At 33.8% G+C, this 18,905-nt stretch overlaps 1 protein-coding gene across 1 annotated transcript in view; it reads right to left on the reverse strand.

Moving 5' to 3' along the window:
* The window catches only part of SOS2 (SOS Ras/Rho guanine nucleotide exchange factor 2), a 101,246-nt gene that overhangs the window by 25,135 nt on the left and 57,206 nt on the right, over positions 1-18,905 (reverse strand). The window contains exons 8-11 of the mRNA XM_019630463.1: positions 8,342-8,469; positions 7,217-7,872; positions 6,754-6,835; positions 5,069-5,191 (exon numbers count right to left, since the gene is read on the reverse strand). Of these exons, the coding sequence (XP_019486008.1) occupies positions 5,069-5,191; positions 6,754-6,835; positions 7,217-7,872; positions 8,342-8,469 (989 nt within the window). The remainder of the gene's footprint in view (positions 1-5,068; positions 5,192-6,753; positions 6,836-7,216; positions 7,873-8,341; positions 8,470-18,905) is intronic.

Here is an 18,905-nt window from a genome sequence, read left to right on the forward strand (position 1 = left end):
CAATGATGGTGCCAACTTGGGCCAGTGAAGCAACGTCCTCCACAACTAGACTGAAGAACAAAAAAACGCCAGCAACTTGTCTGTTCCCCAATAAAAATCTTAAAAAAAAAATTACTTATAACCTTGCAGGTACAGATTTAATCAATCTATACAAACATAACATTCCACTCTCCACACTTATACTGTAAATTAATTAGATTACCATTTTTTCCTTGATTATTTCAATGAGTGACTACTTCTAGGTTAGCCTTCATCCCCCCTAAATGGAAAACAATAGTTATTCTCCCAGACTAAGAAAATTCTTTAAATTTTCAATCTCTGTCATGCTATCTGTAATAAAACCACCGAAGTCATGTGTGCCTGGTTATCTCTGTGGCTTAGAGAGTATTTCAAGAGATCAAAAAAAAATGTTAGCTTCTATTTTACACTAGGTAAATTCAAATAACTGCTTCCAGTTCCTCTTCTTCCTATTGTAGTTTCTACAGCATACAATGTAATTTAAAAACTATCATGTAAGAGAAAAAAATCTCATAATTAGATTTCATCAAAATTAAAAACTTCTGCTCATCAAAAAACATTATTAAGAAAATAGGCCACAGATTGAGAGAAGACATTTGTCTGACAAAAGAGAGACATCTAATCCTGCTAAATACAACTTGATAATAAAAGATAAACTCAGAAAATAGGCAGAAAATTTGAATAGATTCTTCACAAAGTATGACTAGCCAATAAGAGACAATAAAAGGTTCTTAACATCATTAGTTATAAAAAAAAATCACAAATTAAAACCACAAAAAGATACCAATATACCCCACCAGTATGGGTAAGGTATAAAGGCTGACATCATTAAATGTTGATGAGTATATGGAGCAACTGGAACTCACATACATTGCTGGGAGAGTGTAAAACAGTACAATTACTTTGGGAAAAGATTTGGCAGTTTCTTTCAAAATTAAACATACACCTACCCTATGACCCGGCCATTCCACTCTGAGTTACTTGCCCAAGACACTATATGAAAAAATATATTCACAAAAAACTTGTAAATAAAATTCGTAGCAGCTTTATTCATAAGAATCAAAAACTAAAAAGAACCCAGGTGTTCTTCAGTGGGAAAATTAACAAACTGCGGTATACTCATATAGCAGAATACCACCTCAGTAATAAAATAGAACCAACTACTGATATAAGCAAGAACTGCTCAAAAGCATGTCCAGTAAAAGAAGTCAACCACAAAAGAGTATTTAAGAATACACTTATATGAAATTCTAAAACAAGTAAAATTAATCTATGTAGGAAGATGAATATTGCTTTAGGTAATGAGAACAAAAATTGATTAGAATGGGCATGAGGGAACTTTCTTGGTGATGATAACATTTTGTATCTTAAAAGGAGTTTTGGATCATAGAGATGTATGTATTTGTTAAAATTTACCCAAGTACACTTAAGATGCGTGTGTCACTGTATACACATTTTAGAACAAAAGAATAAACAAATACTGTTAATGATATACAAATTGAATACTTAAGGAGAAGTGTACCTTGAACTACATCCCTCAAATTAGATGGTTAATGGATCAATAGAAGAATGATAAATGAATAGATAATATGACAAAATAAATACAGCAAAATGTTAACAATAGATCCAGGTGGTGAATATATGGGTGTTCACTGTATAATTCTTTCAACTTTGCTGTATGTTAAAATTTTGTAATATCATATTGAAAAAAGTTACTATCATTATAAAATTCACAGTAGTCCCCCCTTATCCACAGAGGAAACAATCCAGGAACCCCAACGAACACCTAAACTCTGGATAGTATCAAACCCTACATACATTATGTTTTTTCCTATACATACTTACGATAAAGTTTAATTTATAAGTTAGGCAATTTCACATATGGAAGATTTGTTCTTAACCACAGATCTTAGCAAACTCAACATATAATTTTTTTTTCTTTTATTAAGTCAAGAACTTTCACCTTTTCACTTAAAGGAAGCACTTTACATTTTCTCTTTGGCGTATCCAAATTGCCAGCATCACTATTCTTGTGCTTTGGGATCATTATTAAGTAAAATAAAGGGTTCTTGAACACAAGCACTGCAATATCAAGACAGTCAATTTGAAATTGAGACAGCTACTAAGTGACTAACAGGCAGATACAGTCTACAGTGTGGATACGCTGGACAAAGAAATGATTCAGGTTCCAAGAGGGACAATGTGAGATTTCATCATGCTACTCAGAACAGTTTGCAATTGAAAACATGAATTGTTCATTTCTGGAATTTTCCACATAGTATTTTCCGACCATGCTTGACTGCAGGTAACTGAAACCGATTGTGAAACCATGGATAAGGGTAGACTACTGCATCATTGCTAAAAATCCTTCAATGCTTACAGGACAAGTTTTACAACTCGGCTTAAATTTTGAGGCCATCTTACCACCTCATTCCATACAGCTAACCTCATCTACAACTCCTTGCAATACAATGTCTTCATTCCTTGTGAGTCGATTTCCTTACCATTCTCATTTCTGCCTTGCCTTTGTTCATACTATTTCCCATAACCCTGAATACCTACAATCACCATTCTGCTTATCTAAGTCCTAAATCCTTTAGGGACAATCTCAGATTTTACCTTTCAAGATGTTTTCCCTAATTACTCCACCCTTATGTTAGCTATTCCTGAAACTGTATAGGGATGTATTTTTCTAAGCCACTAAAACACTTAAAGTAGAATAATGCATAACTATTTAATGTATCCTTTTTCCCCAATAAAATCATAATATCCAGGTGGCAAAGATGATATTCTATGTTATTTCTCTACTCACCATAGTTACAAGCACAGAAATATGCTCAGAAATAAATACTTAAAGAATGTACACGGCTAATCATTATGTTGTACACCTGAAACTAATATAATATTGTATGTCAACTGTAACTAAAAAATTAAAAAAATAAATTTAAAAAATAAGTGCAGTTATGACCACTAAAAAAACCAAAAAAAACAACAAAAAAAAAGAGAAGACTACATATAACTGAGAGTCTAAGATTATATTCTGCCCCTATATAGCAACCTCATATTGTACCTCATGTCAAGGGGCTTAATCTGAGTGTGCATAACTACAAATGCATCATAGCTAGTAGAAAAAAATTAATTGCTTCTTTATTGCTTATGGGTAAATACTCTTATCTTCTTATATAACTAATGACATAGTAAAAGTGAGAGACATATAAAACTGCATTTATTTGTGGCAATTATCCTGGAAAATAAATAATATTCTCTGTTCCAAAGTTGCAATTTATTGGTCAAGGAACCTTAACATTTACAGACAAAAAAATATTTAGATCATATACAATTAATAAAATATGCCAGTTTTCCCACGTAAACGGGTAGTAATCCTTTGGTTTTCACCTGGACTGTAAAGAAGGCTAATCAAAGAAGCTTCCAATTTCTAATGTTCAGTGGTAAAAAAACAACAACACAGGTTTAGGGAGTCAAGACAGCTATGGGTTTGAATCCTGTCCTGCCACTTTATATGACATATCTCAAATTACTTTATCCTGCTAAGTTTCACTTTCCTCTTATATAAAGTAGAAATAGTAATTGTGCTATGAGGATGAGATAAAAAAGATAAAGCATTTAGGCACACAGTAAGTACCTAATAACTGGCAGGAGCTATTATCAAATATATTTTTAGAAATTACTGAAATTATTTTTTTAGATAAAGTAACGAATATTGATTCATTCTGTGGGAGAAGAGTGGGTAAAAAGCTTCAACTTCCATACAAGGTATAATCAACCAATAGGGTGAATGTTTAAGTAAAAAAACTTGTTATAGTAAAAGACACATTGCCACTAATCCCCCTCAAAATACTCCCCCTTGCTTCAAACACACTTATCTCACTGTTCTTGCCACTTTCTGAAGCAGTTCTGGAAAGTTCTCTTTTGTGAGTGTCTTTAGTGGCGCTGTCAGGGCTGCCTCAATGTCCTGAATAATTTTGACTTTGGGGAAGAGCCAGAAGTTGCACGGTGTCAGATCTGGTGAATAAGGTGAAGGACGACACATCATGTTTTTATTTGACAGAAACTGCCACATACCAGAAGTGATGTGTGTCACAGTGTTGTCATGAAGGAGGATGATTTAAGGCACACTTTAAAACACACCTTTTCTCAACTGTAGCTCACACCTGACTGACTGCACCGAACAAGTTGAAACTTGTCATATACTGTTACTAAGGTTTGATGTGTCACATCCCTTATTGAAGATCCCTGCCTTTCCATTGGCTGGCACTCAGCAGCAGCATTCACCGTATTTTGTGATCACAAAAGAAGGGCTCCGTGTCACACATTACTTCTGGTACGACAATTTCTGTCAAATAAAAACATTATGGTGTGTCCTTATCCACCTTATTCACCAGATCTGGCATCCTACGACTTCTGGCTCTTCTCCAAAGTCAAAATGACCATGAAAGGTAAACGTTTTGATTTGATTCAGAACATTGAGGCAGCCATGATAGCGCCACTAAAGGCATTCACGTATTTCCAGAACTACTTCAGAAAGTGGCAAGAATTATGGGATAAGTGTGTTTGTAGCTAAGGGGAGTATTTTGAGTGGGATTAATGGCAATATGTCTCTTACTGTAATAAACTTTTTATTTAAACATTCACTGTGTTTTTTTAATCATACCTTATAAATATTATAAGCTGTAAAAAAGCCCCAAATTACTAGATGATCACAATGAGACATGAATGAAAAAGGGAGGGAGTTGACAGTAGACAAATTCATATGCACTTTTATAATTTTTACTTAATAGGTATCCTGGTCTGTAAGCATAATACGTCCCATGCCAGAGATATCTCATGCAAATAACACATTATATTTTAATAATTAAAATACTTCAGCATATTTAAAAGTAGTTTCACATACAAAGAACTTTGGAAGTTTAACTTAACTGCTATGAAGTTAACAATAATACCTATACATGAATTAAGAGGTAAGAACTTTTGTGCTAACTATATATTGAAAATTGAATGGCACATAAAAAATATAATATTCAAGCCAAACCTAAGTTGTACTGGTTGGACATATTCCTTGCGAAACCTTTTAAGGTCTGCACTAATTGGCTGCTCGCCTTTCTCTACTGCCAATTTATCTGCTTCAGTAGGTTCTGGCTCTGGAATTTCAAATCTAAGAAGAAAAGCAAAATAAGAGAAAATTTTCATTGTTCATACATAAGTAAAAAGGATTTCAAATACAGCAGGAAAAATATTTTAACTAAGCAACCTTCTTTCCTACCATGTGAAAAGTACAATTACTGATAAACTTTCCTTAAAGCATTATGTACTACAAAAACATGCCCTTTGGTTATATAGTACTAAGGTTTTATATATCAACTTTTATCAAAAAAGTTTAATAACTAGTACTTATAAAAAAGGTCAATGGAAAAGATCCAAGAAAAGAATCTTTAAGGAGTTTAACCTCTTTAAAACACATAACAGAGATGGCTTATCTAATAATCTATCCTTAATATTTAAAAAAAAATAAAGGTAGACATAAATTTCCTTAAATTAATGAATATAAATGCAAACAGAAGGCCCAAATTGAATTTTAAACAATATTTAAAAACTTATTAAGTGGATAAGGTAGAACTCAAAGTTAAAAACAAACAAACAAACAAACATTGCCCAACCTTAGGAAATATAGCTAAAATATAAGTCTAACATGTGCCTTCCTTATTTTGGACATGGAAATACAACTGAGCAAATATTCACAGCTCATTATACTGACTCAGTCTAGTAAACTTAGTTTCATAGAACAACACACTGATAGAAGTCAAGATAAAATTCTGGTATTAAGTTTTTAAATGTGAAACAAAAATTATTTTGGAGTTTGGATACTATATTTTAACCTACATAAAGCATAAAAGTGCCATAATAAACTCAGTAAAAGAGAAAAATTCAATCTAAAACTTACCTTTTAAAATTAATCATAATAAAGAAACTGTTTATTTTTTAGGTCTAATAATAATATTGTTTTTAAGAAGAGTACTTATCTTTTAGAAATACAAATGAAAATATTTACAGATCAAATACATTGTCTAGGATTTACATCAAAATACAGTTGTCCCTTGGTATCCATGGGGGATTGGTTCCAGGACCCCAATGGATGTCAAAATCCACTGATGCTGGAGTCCCTTAGTCAGCCCTCCATATCTTTGGATATGGCTACAAATAAGGATAAGGAATCCTCGGATAAAGAAGGCCAATGTAATCCTGGGGTTAGGATTTGGAAGTTGGTAGGAAAACAGACGCATGAGTTGATAATTGATGAAGTTGGATGATTGATAAATGTGGTCATTATATTTTTCTATTTACTCTTGTATGTGTTTTGAAAGTTTCCATAATAAAAAGTTTGTTTTAAAAGTGAAAAGTAAAACAGTCTCTTTTAAGGAACTATTGTTACATTGTACAGAAAATATTTCATTAGGATACATGTCTTTTTTATCCTCTAAAATTGGGTCATTCTGATTACCACTATAAATACTGCTAAGAACTAAAAAGACCTCTGTTATAAACAGGGGTTTCATTAAGCACACTGTTTAAAGAGAATAGAAATATTGCTAATTGAATGCCAAATAAGTTATGTTAAAAAACTACTTGAATACATACTAGCTACCTAGTACTCTACAAGTTAAAAGTAGTTAACTTTTTACCAAGTGTTAATGTAAGTAAAATAAATATTTTTCTTACCTTTCAATCAATAAGCTTAGCAATTCCTGTGGTTTACAAAATGAACGATATGTAGTAAGAAAAGTACGAACAAAATTGGGATCTGAAAAGGTAGAGCATAAAACAGGTTGCATATTCAATTTATTCAGCATATTTTGGAGGCCTTACTTCCTTTTTCTTTTTATTCTGGCTCTTCCCACTGTGGCTCTTCCTGCCAACCATGGTATTTCTTGAGAAATGAGGATTGTTTTCGAATTCAAGGTTCATGAATATACAATTTTTATGAATATTTAATAATTAATGAAGTTAACAATATTATATTTTATAGACGTTTAATTAGTTACTTATTCCTTTTGATTCTGAAGTATTCTTTTTATATTTTAGAGACAATCCATTATATCCAGGCCTCAAACATTTTTGAACATTCTTGAAAAGCTTTTAGATCCTTGGCCCTAGATAATAACTTGTAATGAGTTTCACATACCTGCATACATATGATATGTTAACCTTTCAATTAATTTCACCACAGTTCCTCCTTTAATAATGGGGATTGCACTTCTACTTTGCAAGTTGTCTTCAAAAACAATGTTTTCCTCAGAGTCTTTTACCACAAAACGATATACTTCAGGACTTGGTAATCTCAGTGGTTGCTCATTTTCTTCTTTCAATAATACTGAATCTAACATTCGATCTAGAGTACTACGATAATGAAGAGAAATAAGTGCTGCCATCCAATTATTTTTCTCTTCAGCAGACTTAGCAGCAAATATTATGCTGTTTTCATCTTTGGATACTAATTCAAAAGCATGTTTGTACTCACAAGTATCTTCCTTGTCAAATATTTGTATTTTTCTCATGACAAATTTTTCTTTTAATCTGTATTCGGCACTACTGTAACCTGGAAGGCGTGTCTGGCTATGATTGGGTTTACAACTAATCATTAAGCCATCAAAGAGAAAAATATGCCGTTCATGTTTAGCACCAATTCTTGTCAATGGACCTTCCATAATAAATTCATTACAACATTGTCCAATATCTTTGCCTTCCCATCCATCTATGTTTTTCTGAATTTCATTCATTTTTTTAATAGCCAGGTGCTTGCTTCTTAATTGGCGATTATAAAAAGGGCAAACAGGATCCCTAAAAAAAAATACCAAGACAATTTTAGCTTATTCAATGGCTAAGCAACCCTAATTGCTTTAAGTGTAAGCTGCCTCAAATCAAGTGACAAAAATATTAAATAACCAAACACTAGATTTTGCACACAGGATTTACTTTCTTCTACTAATTTTACCACTAAATACATGCTTCAATTTCATTATTGTGAAAGAGAAGCACTAGACTCTATATTTCATTTCTTTTGCCACAGAATTAAAATTATAAATAATCCAAAGTTTTCATATAAATTATACAAAATATTTATTACACATATTTCAACAATATGAAAATGCCAACTTTAAAAGACGAAAAGAGCAAAAGAAAAATGTAAAACAAAAGTATAACTTTTAAAAATGCACTATCACTGTAAGTAACACTTCTTGAGAAAACCAGGCATCAGCTGTAAATAAAGTATGCAGAAGCATTCATATTTTCAACAGTTTGCAATTACCCAGGTCGGCGTCGAGGTGAATACTGCTTGTAAATTCGGTCCATACTACCTTGGAGATTCATGAGAGCAGTAATAGCTTGGTTCAAACATTCTTTGTCGTCTTCTTCTTCACTACATGCTTTCAATTGCTAAGAAAAACCAAAAGGAAAAATTAAACCTGCACTGTTCAATTCTTTCCCTTTTTCGCAACTAGAGGAACAGAAACAAATATTACAAGTTCTAGGTGAATTTTAAATATACTTAATAAAAACAGCTATAATTTCATATAGTTATGCATACCTCCTGAGCTCTTAAACCAACCCTCTTTCTACATATGTAAATACAGCCCAGATACAAAGCCCTATTACCAAAGCAATCAGAAAATGAAGCAAGTGTGATAACCAAGTTAACATTTTCCAGATATATAAATATACTTCAAAACATGAACCTTAAAAGTAACTTCTATTTATTAGTTAATTATAGAGAAAATAAGATAAATATGTGCAAATTATTTCATATTATCTAATAATTAAATTCTTGTTTTAGAGATTTCTAAAAGCTTGAGTATCTCTGTTATACAATATAATCAAGTTGCTAACTTTAGCACTTCAATCCATCAAAACTTTTCTGAAAACAGCACCTCACAAAGGATTCAACTGCTATTTTTTATAACATAAAATTCAACCATTCTAGTAAATATCAAGAAACCAAGGAAATTAATATTCTACTTATTAATCCTTAGAAATAAGATTTATAAACTGCATTATTACTTTTAACTCTGGCTTTATTTATCCAAAAATCTCTCTTGTATCTCACTCTCAAAAGGGAAGAAAGTTTACCTTATAATACATAATTCAGATTGGAGGATGCTCCAATGTTTTAATTTGTTTGACAGAAGAATTCAAAGTGGAACATTATATATATAGAGAGATTATAGGGATACAAATATATATTTATGCAAGAATATAGAAAAACTATAATCACTTTTCAAAAAATTTTTAAAAATTTAAATATATTTCATGATCTTAAACTATCTTACTAGAAATATTGTGACAAATTTTCCTTATACACGTATTCCAAGAACAACTGGAAAACCATTCAGCAATGGCTCCTCTTCCTTCTCAAAGAACTGAGTGGATATTGTTTGAGTACTAGGTCCATTACCTCTCATTTCTATGTTCTAGAAATTATTCTCTATATGGAGCACAGAGCTATCTGATATTTTTCAAGAGACCTGCAGAAGTCTTGCTATCAAAAGATATGCAATATAAATAATTTCAGTGACTATCATTAGAAAACCTTAATCTCAAGATTAAGAAATAAAAAATTGAAAGGATGAAGGAAAAAACTATAAAATACTGGAAGTTTAAAAAAGGATCAGCACTTGATCATTCTGACTTCTAAAGGTAAAAGTTATTCCAAATCACTTACTATGCTGTTTTAAAGATTTCTTATACAAAGATTCTTCTCAGCTCCACTCTATTTCCTTAGTGAATATGGGTGTTGTTGATATAAAATACTAATTACAGGTTTTTTATTCTTATTGCTTTTGTTGATTCAAATTTCCAAAGTATCACTAATAATGAGATTCTACCAAAATGAGAACTGTTTTCAATTTAGGTGTATGAGGATGTTAAATTTCTACAGTCTAGCTGGTCTTCAGGATGCTCAAACTCCTCCACATAAATGGCCATGTCATAATTTCTAAATATCCATGTAATAATTACAGGCCATCAAAGAAAGAAAACTTCAGGCTACTTAAAGCATAGGATTTTTTGGTGATATCAGTATATAAAACAATGGCTCTGTTTGGTATAACCTTAGTCCAGTAATTTGCTAAACATTTGCTGCTTTTTAGCAGTAAGAATGAATAAACATCAGATTAATAAATATCCAAGCTTGGGCCGGCTGAGTGGCGCGTTGGTTAAAAGCTGGCTTGGGACGCCAGCTCTGAGCAGCAGGGCCCCAGTTCGGATCCCACATGAGGGCCAGTGACACTGCCCTTTACAGCTAAGATGGTGAACAACAGCTCAAGTGGGAGCTGGGCTGCCGTGAGTTGCTGGCAACGGCATAGGCTGCAGCCCCTGCTGCAGTGGGTTGCCATAAGCTACCGTGTGTGGCCAGCAGCCAGTGTGAGCGGCCGGCAGCCAGCGTGAGCTGCCAAGAGCTGCCGTGAGCGGTTATCCAAAGGCCGGAGACCAATATGCCTCAACCAGGAAGAGGGCAATGATAATACGAACATGGGCCAGTGAAGCGACGTCCTCCACAACTAGACTGAAGAACAAAAGGACAGAAACTTGTCTGTTCCCCTTCCCCGATTCCTCAACACTGTTCCCCTCCCCCAATTCCCCAATAAAATCTTAAAAAAAAAAAAATCCAAGCTAATTCCCTACAGACATTTAGAAAGAATATTTTCTACACATCTTATATTGACACAGAAATTACCACACTGAACTACTTGCAAATTATTTTCATGTTCTTTCACACCTCAATGGCTTTCTACATGTCTGCCTCTGGCCCTCCTTATCCATCTAGTGAATTTAACCTCTATGATACAATTGAAATGCCTCCTCCCTATGAAGCTCTTCCCTTTACCCAACCTCTTAAAATTTTCCTTTTGAAATAATATCAAATTTATAGAAAAGCTGTAAAAATAATACATATAACTCCTGATACTCTGAATCTCCAATTTTTAACATTTTGCCACATGTATTTCAACATTTTGTGTGTAAGTGTATATGCACCATTTTTTCCCCTGAACTATCTGAGAGTAGTTTGGGATACTATCTTTTCATTTCCTTGCTGAAGAAGAGAAAACAGTGCTGAATGGTTCTGAGATTGTTTTTGGAATACGAGGAAAACTCAAATGTATCATCAATTACTCTCAAATAGTATCATTCCCCTTTACTCCTTTATTATTTTAGCAGCAAGTCTTAGAACAAAGATATTCTTTCACAATATAGCAATCAACGTCTGGATATTTTTAACCCTGGTAAAATTCTATTATCTAATTACCAATGCATATCCAATTTTGTCAATATCCCAATCATGTCCTTTAGGGCAACTGCCCCTCCAATACAGTATCCAGTCAGTGTTGCACTTAGCTGTCATGTTTCTATTTTCTCTTTTAATCTGAACAGTTCCTCACCATTTGTCTTTCATAATAAAGAACACACACACACACACACACACACCAGAAAGTAGGATAAACCCCTATACAGCTAACTCCCATATGAATTTTTCTAACTTCCCTAGACAGTTAGTTACTCCTGCCTCAGTGATCCCACAGTAGTACTACTTATATTAGGCACTTTTATTGCAATTATTTGCGATTCAACCTCTTCACTAAACCATGAACTCCTTAAACATGGGGATATGTTTTATTCATTTTACTACCCTGCAAAGGGTAGGCACCCAATAAGGTAACTAGAATGAGTGACTACTGTATAAATATTTATAAAATTTTGTTTATTGTTTAGACAAATAACAATGAACATTTATTGCATTCTAATTCTGTGCATCTCATTGTTATTCTGAACTCTTATTCTTTTATGCATTCACTTATTTAATCTTTGTTACAACTCTGTAAGATAGGTACTATTATTATACACATTACAGACGAAGAAACTGAGGCACAGAGAAGTTTAGTAATTCACTCAAGATGAGTGGGAAAGTCTGTATGCAGACCTGGAACTCTGACTCCAGGGTCCATGCTTTTCCCCACACTACTACACTGCCTCTCTACAATACAATGACACCAGATACGATTATGTAAAGCACTGGTTTATGCCTAAGACTGGAGACCATGAGTTGAAGGGGATCACATGTTAAAAACAAACTGGATAATTACACAGTTTAAGAAGTATAAAGAAGTAAGTGTGCTTTGGAAAAGAGGTCAAAGAGAATAAATACCCTTGCAATTATATACTTTAAGTAATAAAGTGGAAGTGATCTCTCATTAATGTATAATATCTTATGAAACCGACTGAAGAATATATTCCTTGCTTACCTGATAATCATTATTCTCATTAGTTGTCTGTAAGTGTGCCCTGTCCAAGATTTTACACTTCATGTAAGTTTTGTCTTAACTCTATAAGACTTCACTGAAATACTTACCATGTTTCTCTTGAATTCCTATAAAATGCTATTATCTACTATAGATATGCCTAAATCAAGGGAAATTTTTAAAAAGTATGAACTTGTCTGCAATCCATTATACTGGGAGCTCAGTTTAGAAGCGAAATAATATATGTCATCAATTCTATTTTGGTAATAATAAACTTCTCTCTAGATTTTCATAAAAACAGAATTTTTGTAATTTGGTGGGAAATTCAACTCATTAAAACCTACCATTTTTCTTTATGTTTTTTTAAAAAAATGCATTACCCTTCAGATGTCCTTGAGTAATGTGTCAATACTAAAAGAATAAATATTATGCAGTAAAATAGTCTTCATTGTCTTTTTTAAGAGTCAGAACATTTCTTTCAATAGACATTATCTCAAACTCCTGGTGTTATGAATACACTTAAAACACATACACACACGAACACAAAGACAGTATTTATTATCTGTTAATAATTGGTAAAACTAGGTAAAGGGAGCTCACTATACTATTTTTGCAACTTTTTTCTATGTTTTTCAAAGTAAAAGGTAACAAAGCATTACCCCAAAACTCGACTGTCTCATATTTGAAATATTGGTTTATCTTTCCCAATGAACCTAATTAAAGTTATTAATAATAGGTCTTCCTATTAAGCTTTAACCTAATTTAAGATAAAGTTCTCATGAGAGGAGAATTTTTTTTTTAAAAATTGGGGAGTTGGGAGAGGGGAACAGTGTTGGGGAATTGGGGAAGAAGACCAGCCAAGTTGTCATTCTTCAATTTTAGTTGTGGAGGGCGCCAGTTGCCATCTGGCTGCCCAACAGCAGCTTGTGGCCTCTAAGCTCAAGGTGCTGTGTTCAATCTTAGTTGCGGGTGGGCATAGCCACCATCCCATGCGGGAGTTGAACCAGCAGCTTTGTTGTTAAGAGTGCACGCTCTATCCACTGAGCCATCCAGGTGGCAGCTCAGCTCAAGGTGCTGAGTTCAGTCTTAGTTGCCAGCGGGAGTAGCACACCATGGAACAAGCAGTCTTGTTGTTAGGAGCGTGTGCTCTCATCAGTTGAGCCATCCTGCCACCTGTTGGCAGCTCAGCTCCATCACAGCGTCACTGGCCCATGTGGGAATTGAACCAGTGGCCCTGTTGCTCAGAGCTCACATTCTTAAGCTAACTCTTAACCAACTGAGCCACTCGGCCGGCCTGAGAGGAGAATTTTTCTTTTCATTGCTAAATTTATAGGGAATGACCAGAGAGAGAGTAAAAGAATGTTACTTGGCTTTGAATAAAACAATTCTGAAGTGAAAGAGTAGGTATGTTCTTAATAAGAGAAGAATAAACACGGATTTTTTTTCTTAGACTATAAGAAGTATATTATAAAGTTATTTATAAATAAGGAAATGAATTTTTTTCTTTTTCCTCTTACATAAGGATTGAAATATATGTTAAGAAAGAAATATAAAATTTATGAGGAAAAAAACCAAAATGAAAGCAGTTAGTGATTAACCCCAAAGGGTTTAAATTTGAAAAGAAAAAACATATTACCTATAAAATAAACTTTAAAATATTGCTATGAATAAGAATAATCCAACAAGGTACTGTAAAATAATTTCAGGTAAACTATATATGATAGCCCATCACTTCTCAATATACTAGCTTTTATATTTGCTTATCATAAATTCTGATTCTGGGAAGTAAAACTCAAATAATATCGTAAATGCTATGTCCACCAATAAATCTCCCTTTGGTACATGATTGAAGCAGATAGTTTAATCAAATTAAAACTGCTCGAGAATTATGTTTTCTATTACCAAAGGACTGTGACAGCCTTAAATGACACTGGTCCAGCCTTCTTTCTTATGGTTCTCATCCCAAAGTGAGCGCAACATGAAATTTCTTTTGGATGAGTACTTGAGTGCAAACAGTATCCCAATTAATTGCCCAAAAAGGCAATCTACAGAATGGGAGAAATATTTCCAAATGATATATCTGGTAAAGTATCAGCTATATCCAGAATACATAAGAACTCCAATAACACAACAACAAAAATACAAACAACTCAAGTAAAAAAATGGGCAAAGTACTTGAATAGACATTTCTCCAGATATACAAATAACAATAAGCACCTGAAAAGATGCTCACCGTCACTAATTATTAGGGAAATGCAAATCAAAACCACAATGAGATACCACCTCACATCCATTAGGATGGTTACTATCAAAAACAGAAATAACAAGTGTTGACAAGGATGTGGAGAAACTGGGCACCCTTGTACACTATTGGTGGGGATGTAAAATGGTATAGCTGCTATAAAACACAGTACAGTGTTTCCTCAAAAAATTAACAATAGAATTGTCATATATGATCCAGTAATTTCATTTCTGGGTATGTATCCAAATGAACTGACAATAGAGTGTCAAGGAGATACTTGCACACCCACATTCATAGCAGCACTATTTATTGGGTTGTTGGAAAAGTCATGACGCATTTTTGCAATGAAAAACATAGAAAAAATATGTCATGACTTTTCCGACAACCCAATATAATAGCCAAAAAGTAGAAGTAACCCAAGTGTCCAACGACATTGGTTACATGGTAATATACAAGTACTTAATACAACTGAACTGTACACTTAACATGGTTAAGATGGCAAGTTTCATGTTACATATTTTTACAACTAAATATAAATAGAATGCTTTTAAAAGCCAACAGTATCACAATCAGAACAAAGTTATTTCTCATCTGCCCATGTGCTAATGTATTTAAAATTAACACTTATTTCAGTGTTTTTCAAACTGCATGTCCATTAGATCACAAACTTTTTAAAAAAAAGAAATGGAAAAGAATATAACAGAGTACACTGCATGAAATGCTAAGCAGCATTTCATGGAACTGCGTGTGTGTGTGTGTATGTACAGTCATGATGCTAAATGTATTTCTTACTATGGATCATTTCCACTATATAACATACAGGGTGATTTCCACAGGACAATCATTTCTATAAAGTGGGCCATTTTCTAGAATACCTAGGCCCTTTAGATCCCACTAATTAAGTCATATGCTTACCAAGAATCAGTAATGTGTACTTCCAAATATGTTTATGCCAGTTGTGCTTAATGCAATTTTGCCAGTTGTAATGATGTAATTTAAGTTAAAGAAATATAAGTATAAAAAAGATATTTATATGAAAACTCAATCAAATAATTTTAAAGGCAAATCCCCTTAAAAAGGTATAGGGAAGATAACTAAAAGATTTGGAAAAAATTATAAAAACCTAGGTTTCTGCACTAAGATTGCTTTACAAGCACCTTCAAGTTCATGTATCCTCTATAAGAAATGGAAAATAGAAATCGCAGAAGACTTTTGCGATTTTTTGTGACTTAAGCCAGAAAGATTCATATTTAAAGAAAAGGTTTTACCCTAAGTCAACAGATTAGCATATAAATACATATAAATGTTCATTTGTAGAGATTTTGTGTATGTGTTTATTAAAATAAAATGTAAGGGTTCTTTTTAGGATTCTTTATTTTAATTAATTGAACAACTACTAATCCCAATCACAATGCTAAAAGCACTTGGGAGTCCAGTGATTAATTGGTGGCAAAAGTAACTATGGCCTCAGAATGAGTCAGGCCATCATAGTTAATGTCCTGATCTGAGATGCAGACCTTGGAGATTTAAAAAACCAATCATCCAGACAGGGGAAAAATAACCTTCAATTATAGAGTCAAACTAGGATTTTTATATGTTGGCAAACATTAGAAGACAACTATAAGACTAACGATAGGACTTCCAATTAGACATGAACATTGTCTAAAAAAATTTAGGAATCCAAATATTCAAGGGGCTGCCAATGTATTATTCATATGAAGTCTACAATCCTTCTTATAAGTTCTTTATGGGTCCATTAGTCTTTATGGAGGTATAGAAAATCAAGTTGCTTATCTATTTGTGTACAAAAGCTGGTGAGCTTCAGTATCACACACTATGCGTAATATGACTCCATAAAGAATAATTCTTGAGGTAGGTATTTATTAGAAATCATTAAATAAATACCATGCCTAGATGCCTACAAAATCGGAGTTATTCTGGCTTTTATTTTAATATTATTATTAATGAGTTAGATAGAGAAAGTCTGAACAGGTTGTCTAAACCAACAATCTGGTATCCTAAAGAAGAGGTACAAAATATTCAAGCAGAAAACACCTTGCTTACAAAAAGCAATAAAAAAGTTGGGGAAGAAAATTTTACTGCGCAAGATATATTGAAATTACAATTGAAAAGGGCAATAATCTGAAAATAGGCAAAAGTCCTCAGATGTTAGCTGGAGTCAATGAAGATCAGTAGCTATGATGTAGAGAAATGAGAATAGATGGTCCCCAGAAAATCTCCCTCTCTCCATATACCCACTTGGTATCTTAAAGATCAAGGAAAAGTGCATATGGAACCTGAGGTAGAAAAAGAAACACTCGATGAATTCTGATACCTGTCTAAAAGCAGCAGAAACTCTTTTATAACTAGGTAGTAGTGTTTTAAGGCTTCAAAGAATTAATAATAAAGAGAAATAACCTATACCTCATCAGTGAAACTATAATCCTTAGGAGAAATATGAAATATACTTAGGTTTAATTAATGCACAGCAACATGAACAAATAGAAATGTGGAATGCAAAGACAAACCACAGAAGATATTTAAAATGGCAAAAGCCTTAAACAACTCCACAAAAGGTTATCCCAAAGGCCAATGAACATACTATACCCAAGCTCATTAATAATCAAGGAAATATAGATTAAAACCACCAGAGAGGGCCAACCGAGTGGCTCAGTTGGTTAAGAGCTTGCTTAAGAGTGCGAGCTCTGAGCAACAGGGTCACTGTTTGGATTTCTACATAGGCCAGTGAGCTTGCGCCCGGGTTGAGCTGCTGCTGAGCTGCCAACAGGTGTCAGGGTGGCTCAGCTGGTGAGAGCACGTACTCCTAACAATAAGGTTCCCTGTTCGATTCCCGCATGGGATGGTGGCTACGCCCACCCGCAACTAAGACTGAACACAGCACCTTGAGCTGAGTGGCCGTGAGCAGCCAGATGGTGACTGGACTTGGAGCTGAGCTAGCTGTGCCCTCCACAACTAAGATTGAAGGACAACAACTTGGTTGCTCTCCTTTCCCGATTCCTCAACACTGTTCCCTTCCTCAACTCCCCCCCAAAATAAAATAAAATCACCAGAGACAATTACAAATACACCAGATGACAGAAATTTAAATTTAATCGTATGAAAATATGCATAACAAGTGACATCACAACCATTCTGGTAGGAGTGTAAGCTGTACAACCCACTTTGGGAAAACTACTTGGTATTATCTATTAAATTTGAAAATATGCATATCTTATGACCAAGCAATTTCATCCCTGAATATATACTCTAGAGAAATGAAATGCATGCACATGTGTATCAAGAGATATGTACAGGAATGTCCACACCAAGTGTTATTAGTAGTAAAACACTGTTCGATGACCAGAAAAGAATAAATAAATCATGGCTTATTCAAACAGGAGAAAATTAAACTAGAACATACAACAACATCAGTGAATCTTACAAATATAACATTAAGAGAAGATACAAGACACAAAATATATACAATTTGATTTAATTTATATAAAGTTCAGAAACAGCTATATATGTATTTTAATGATATACCTAGGTGATTAAACTGGAAAGAAAAGCAAGGAAGTAACTGCCATTAAAGTTAGGGTAATGGTTTATATCTGGTGTGTTTACCTTATATTTATGTATTATATAACACATTTGTTTTTATTATGTTTTATTACATACATTTCTCTAGGTATGTAATATATCATAATAAAGTTTATATTATATATTAGAACCTTTAGGAATATATTTTTATGTTTACTGATCTTTGAAAAGAGCTCAAGTTTTACCATAATTTTTTTTTTAATATGTTGCTTGGGTCCCAACTAAGAGAGGAAGAATACTACACTGCATGGAAAACCATGTCAATTTTAAAAGTGCTTTTCTTAATAAGTTAAAACAAGATGGAAATTTATATATAAAAGTTATTAATCACTTATTTAAAATAAGAGTTAAAACACTGTTGCTGTGTGTCTCCAAAAACTAATTTTAAAAATTAAACTTTTGGGCCGGCCAAGGGGCGTGTTGGTTAAGAGCTGGCTTGGGATGCCAGCTCTGAGCAGCAGGGCCCAGGTTCGGATCCCATATGAGGGCCAGTGATGCTGTACCCTCTACAACTAAGATGGTGAACAACAGCTCGACCTGGAACTGGGCTGCCGTGAGTCGCCGGCAATGGCGTAGGCTGCAGCCCCTGCTGCAGTGGGCTGCCATAAGCTACCATGTGTGGCCGGCAGCCAGCGTGAGCTGCCAAGAGCCGTCATGAGCGGCCGACCAGAGGCCAGCGACTGATTTGCCTCACCCGGGAAGAGCGCAATGATAGTACCAACATGGGCCAGTGAAGC

This window comes from Hipposideros armiger, unplaced genomic scaffold, assembly GCF_001890085.2.
Source record: "Hipposideros armiger isolate ML-2016 unplaced genomic scaffold, ASM189008v1 scaffold_918, whole genome shotgun sequence".
In the NCBI taxonomy this organism is placed as follows: domain Eukaryota; kingdom Metazoa; phylum Chordata; class Mammalia; order Chiroptera; family Hipposideridae; genus Hipposideros; species Hipposideros armiger.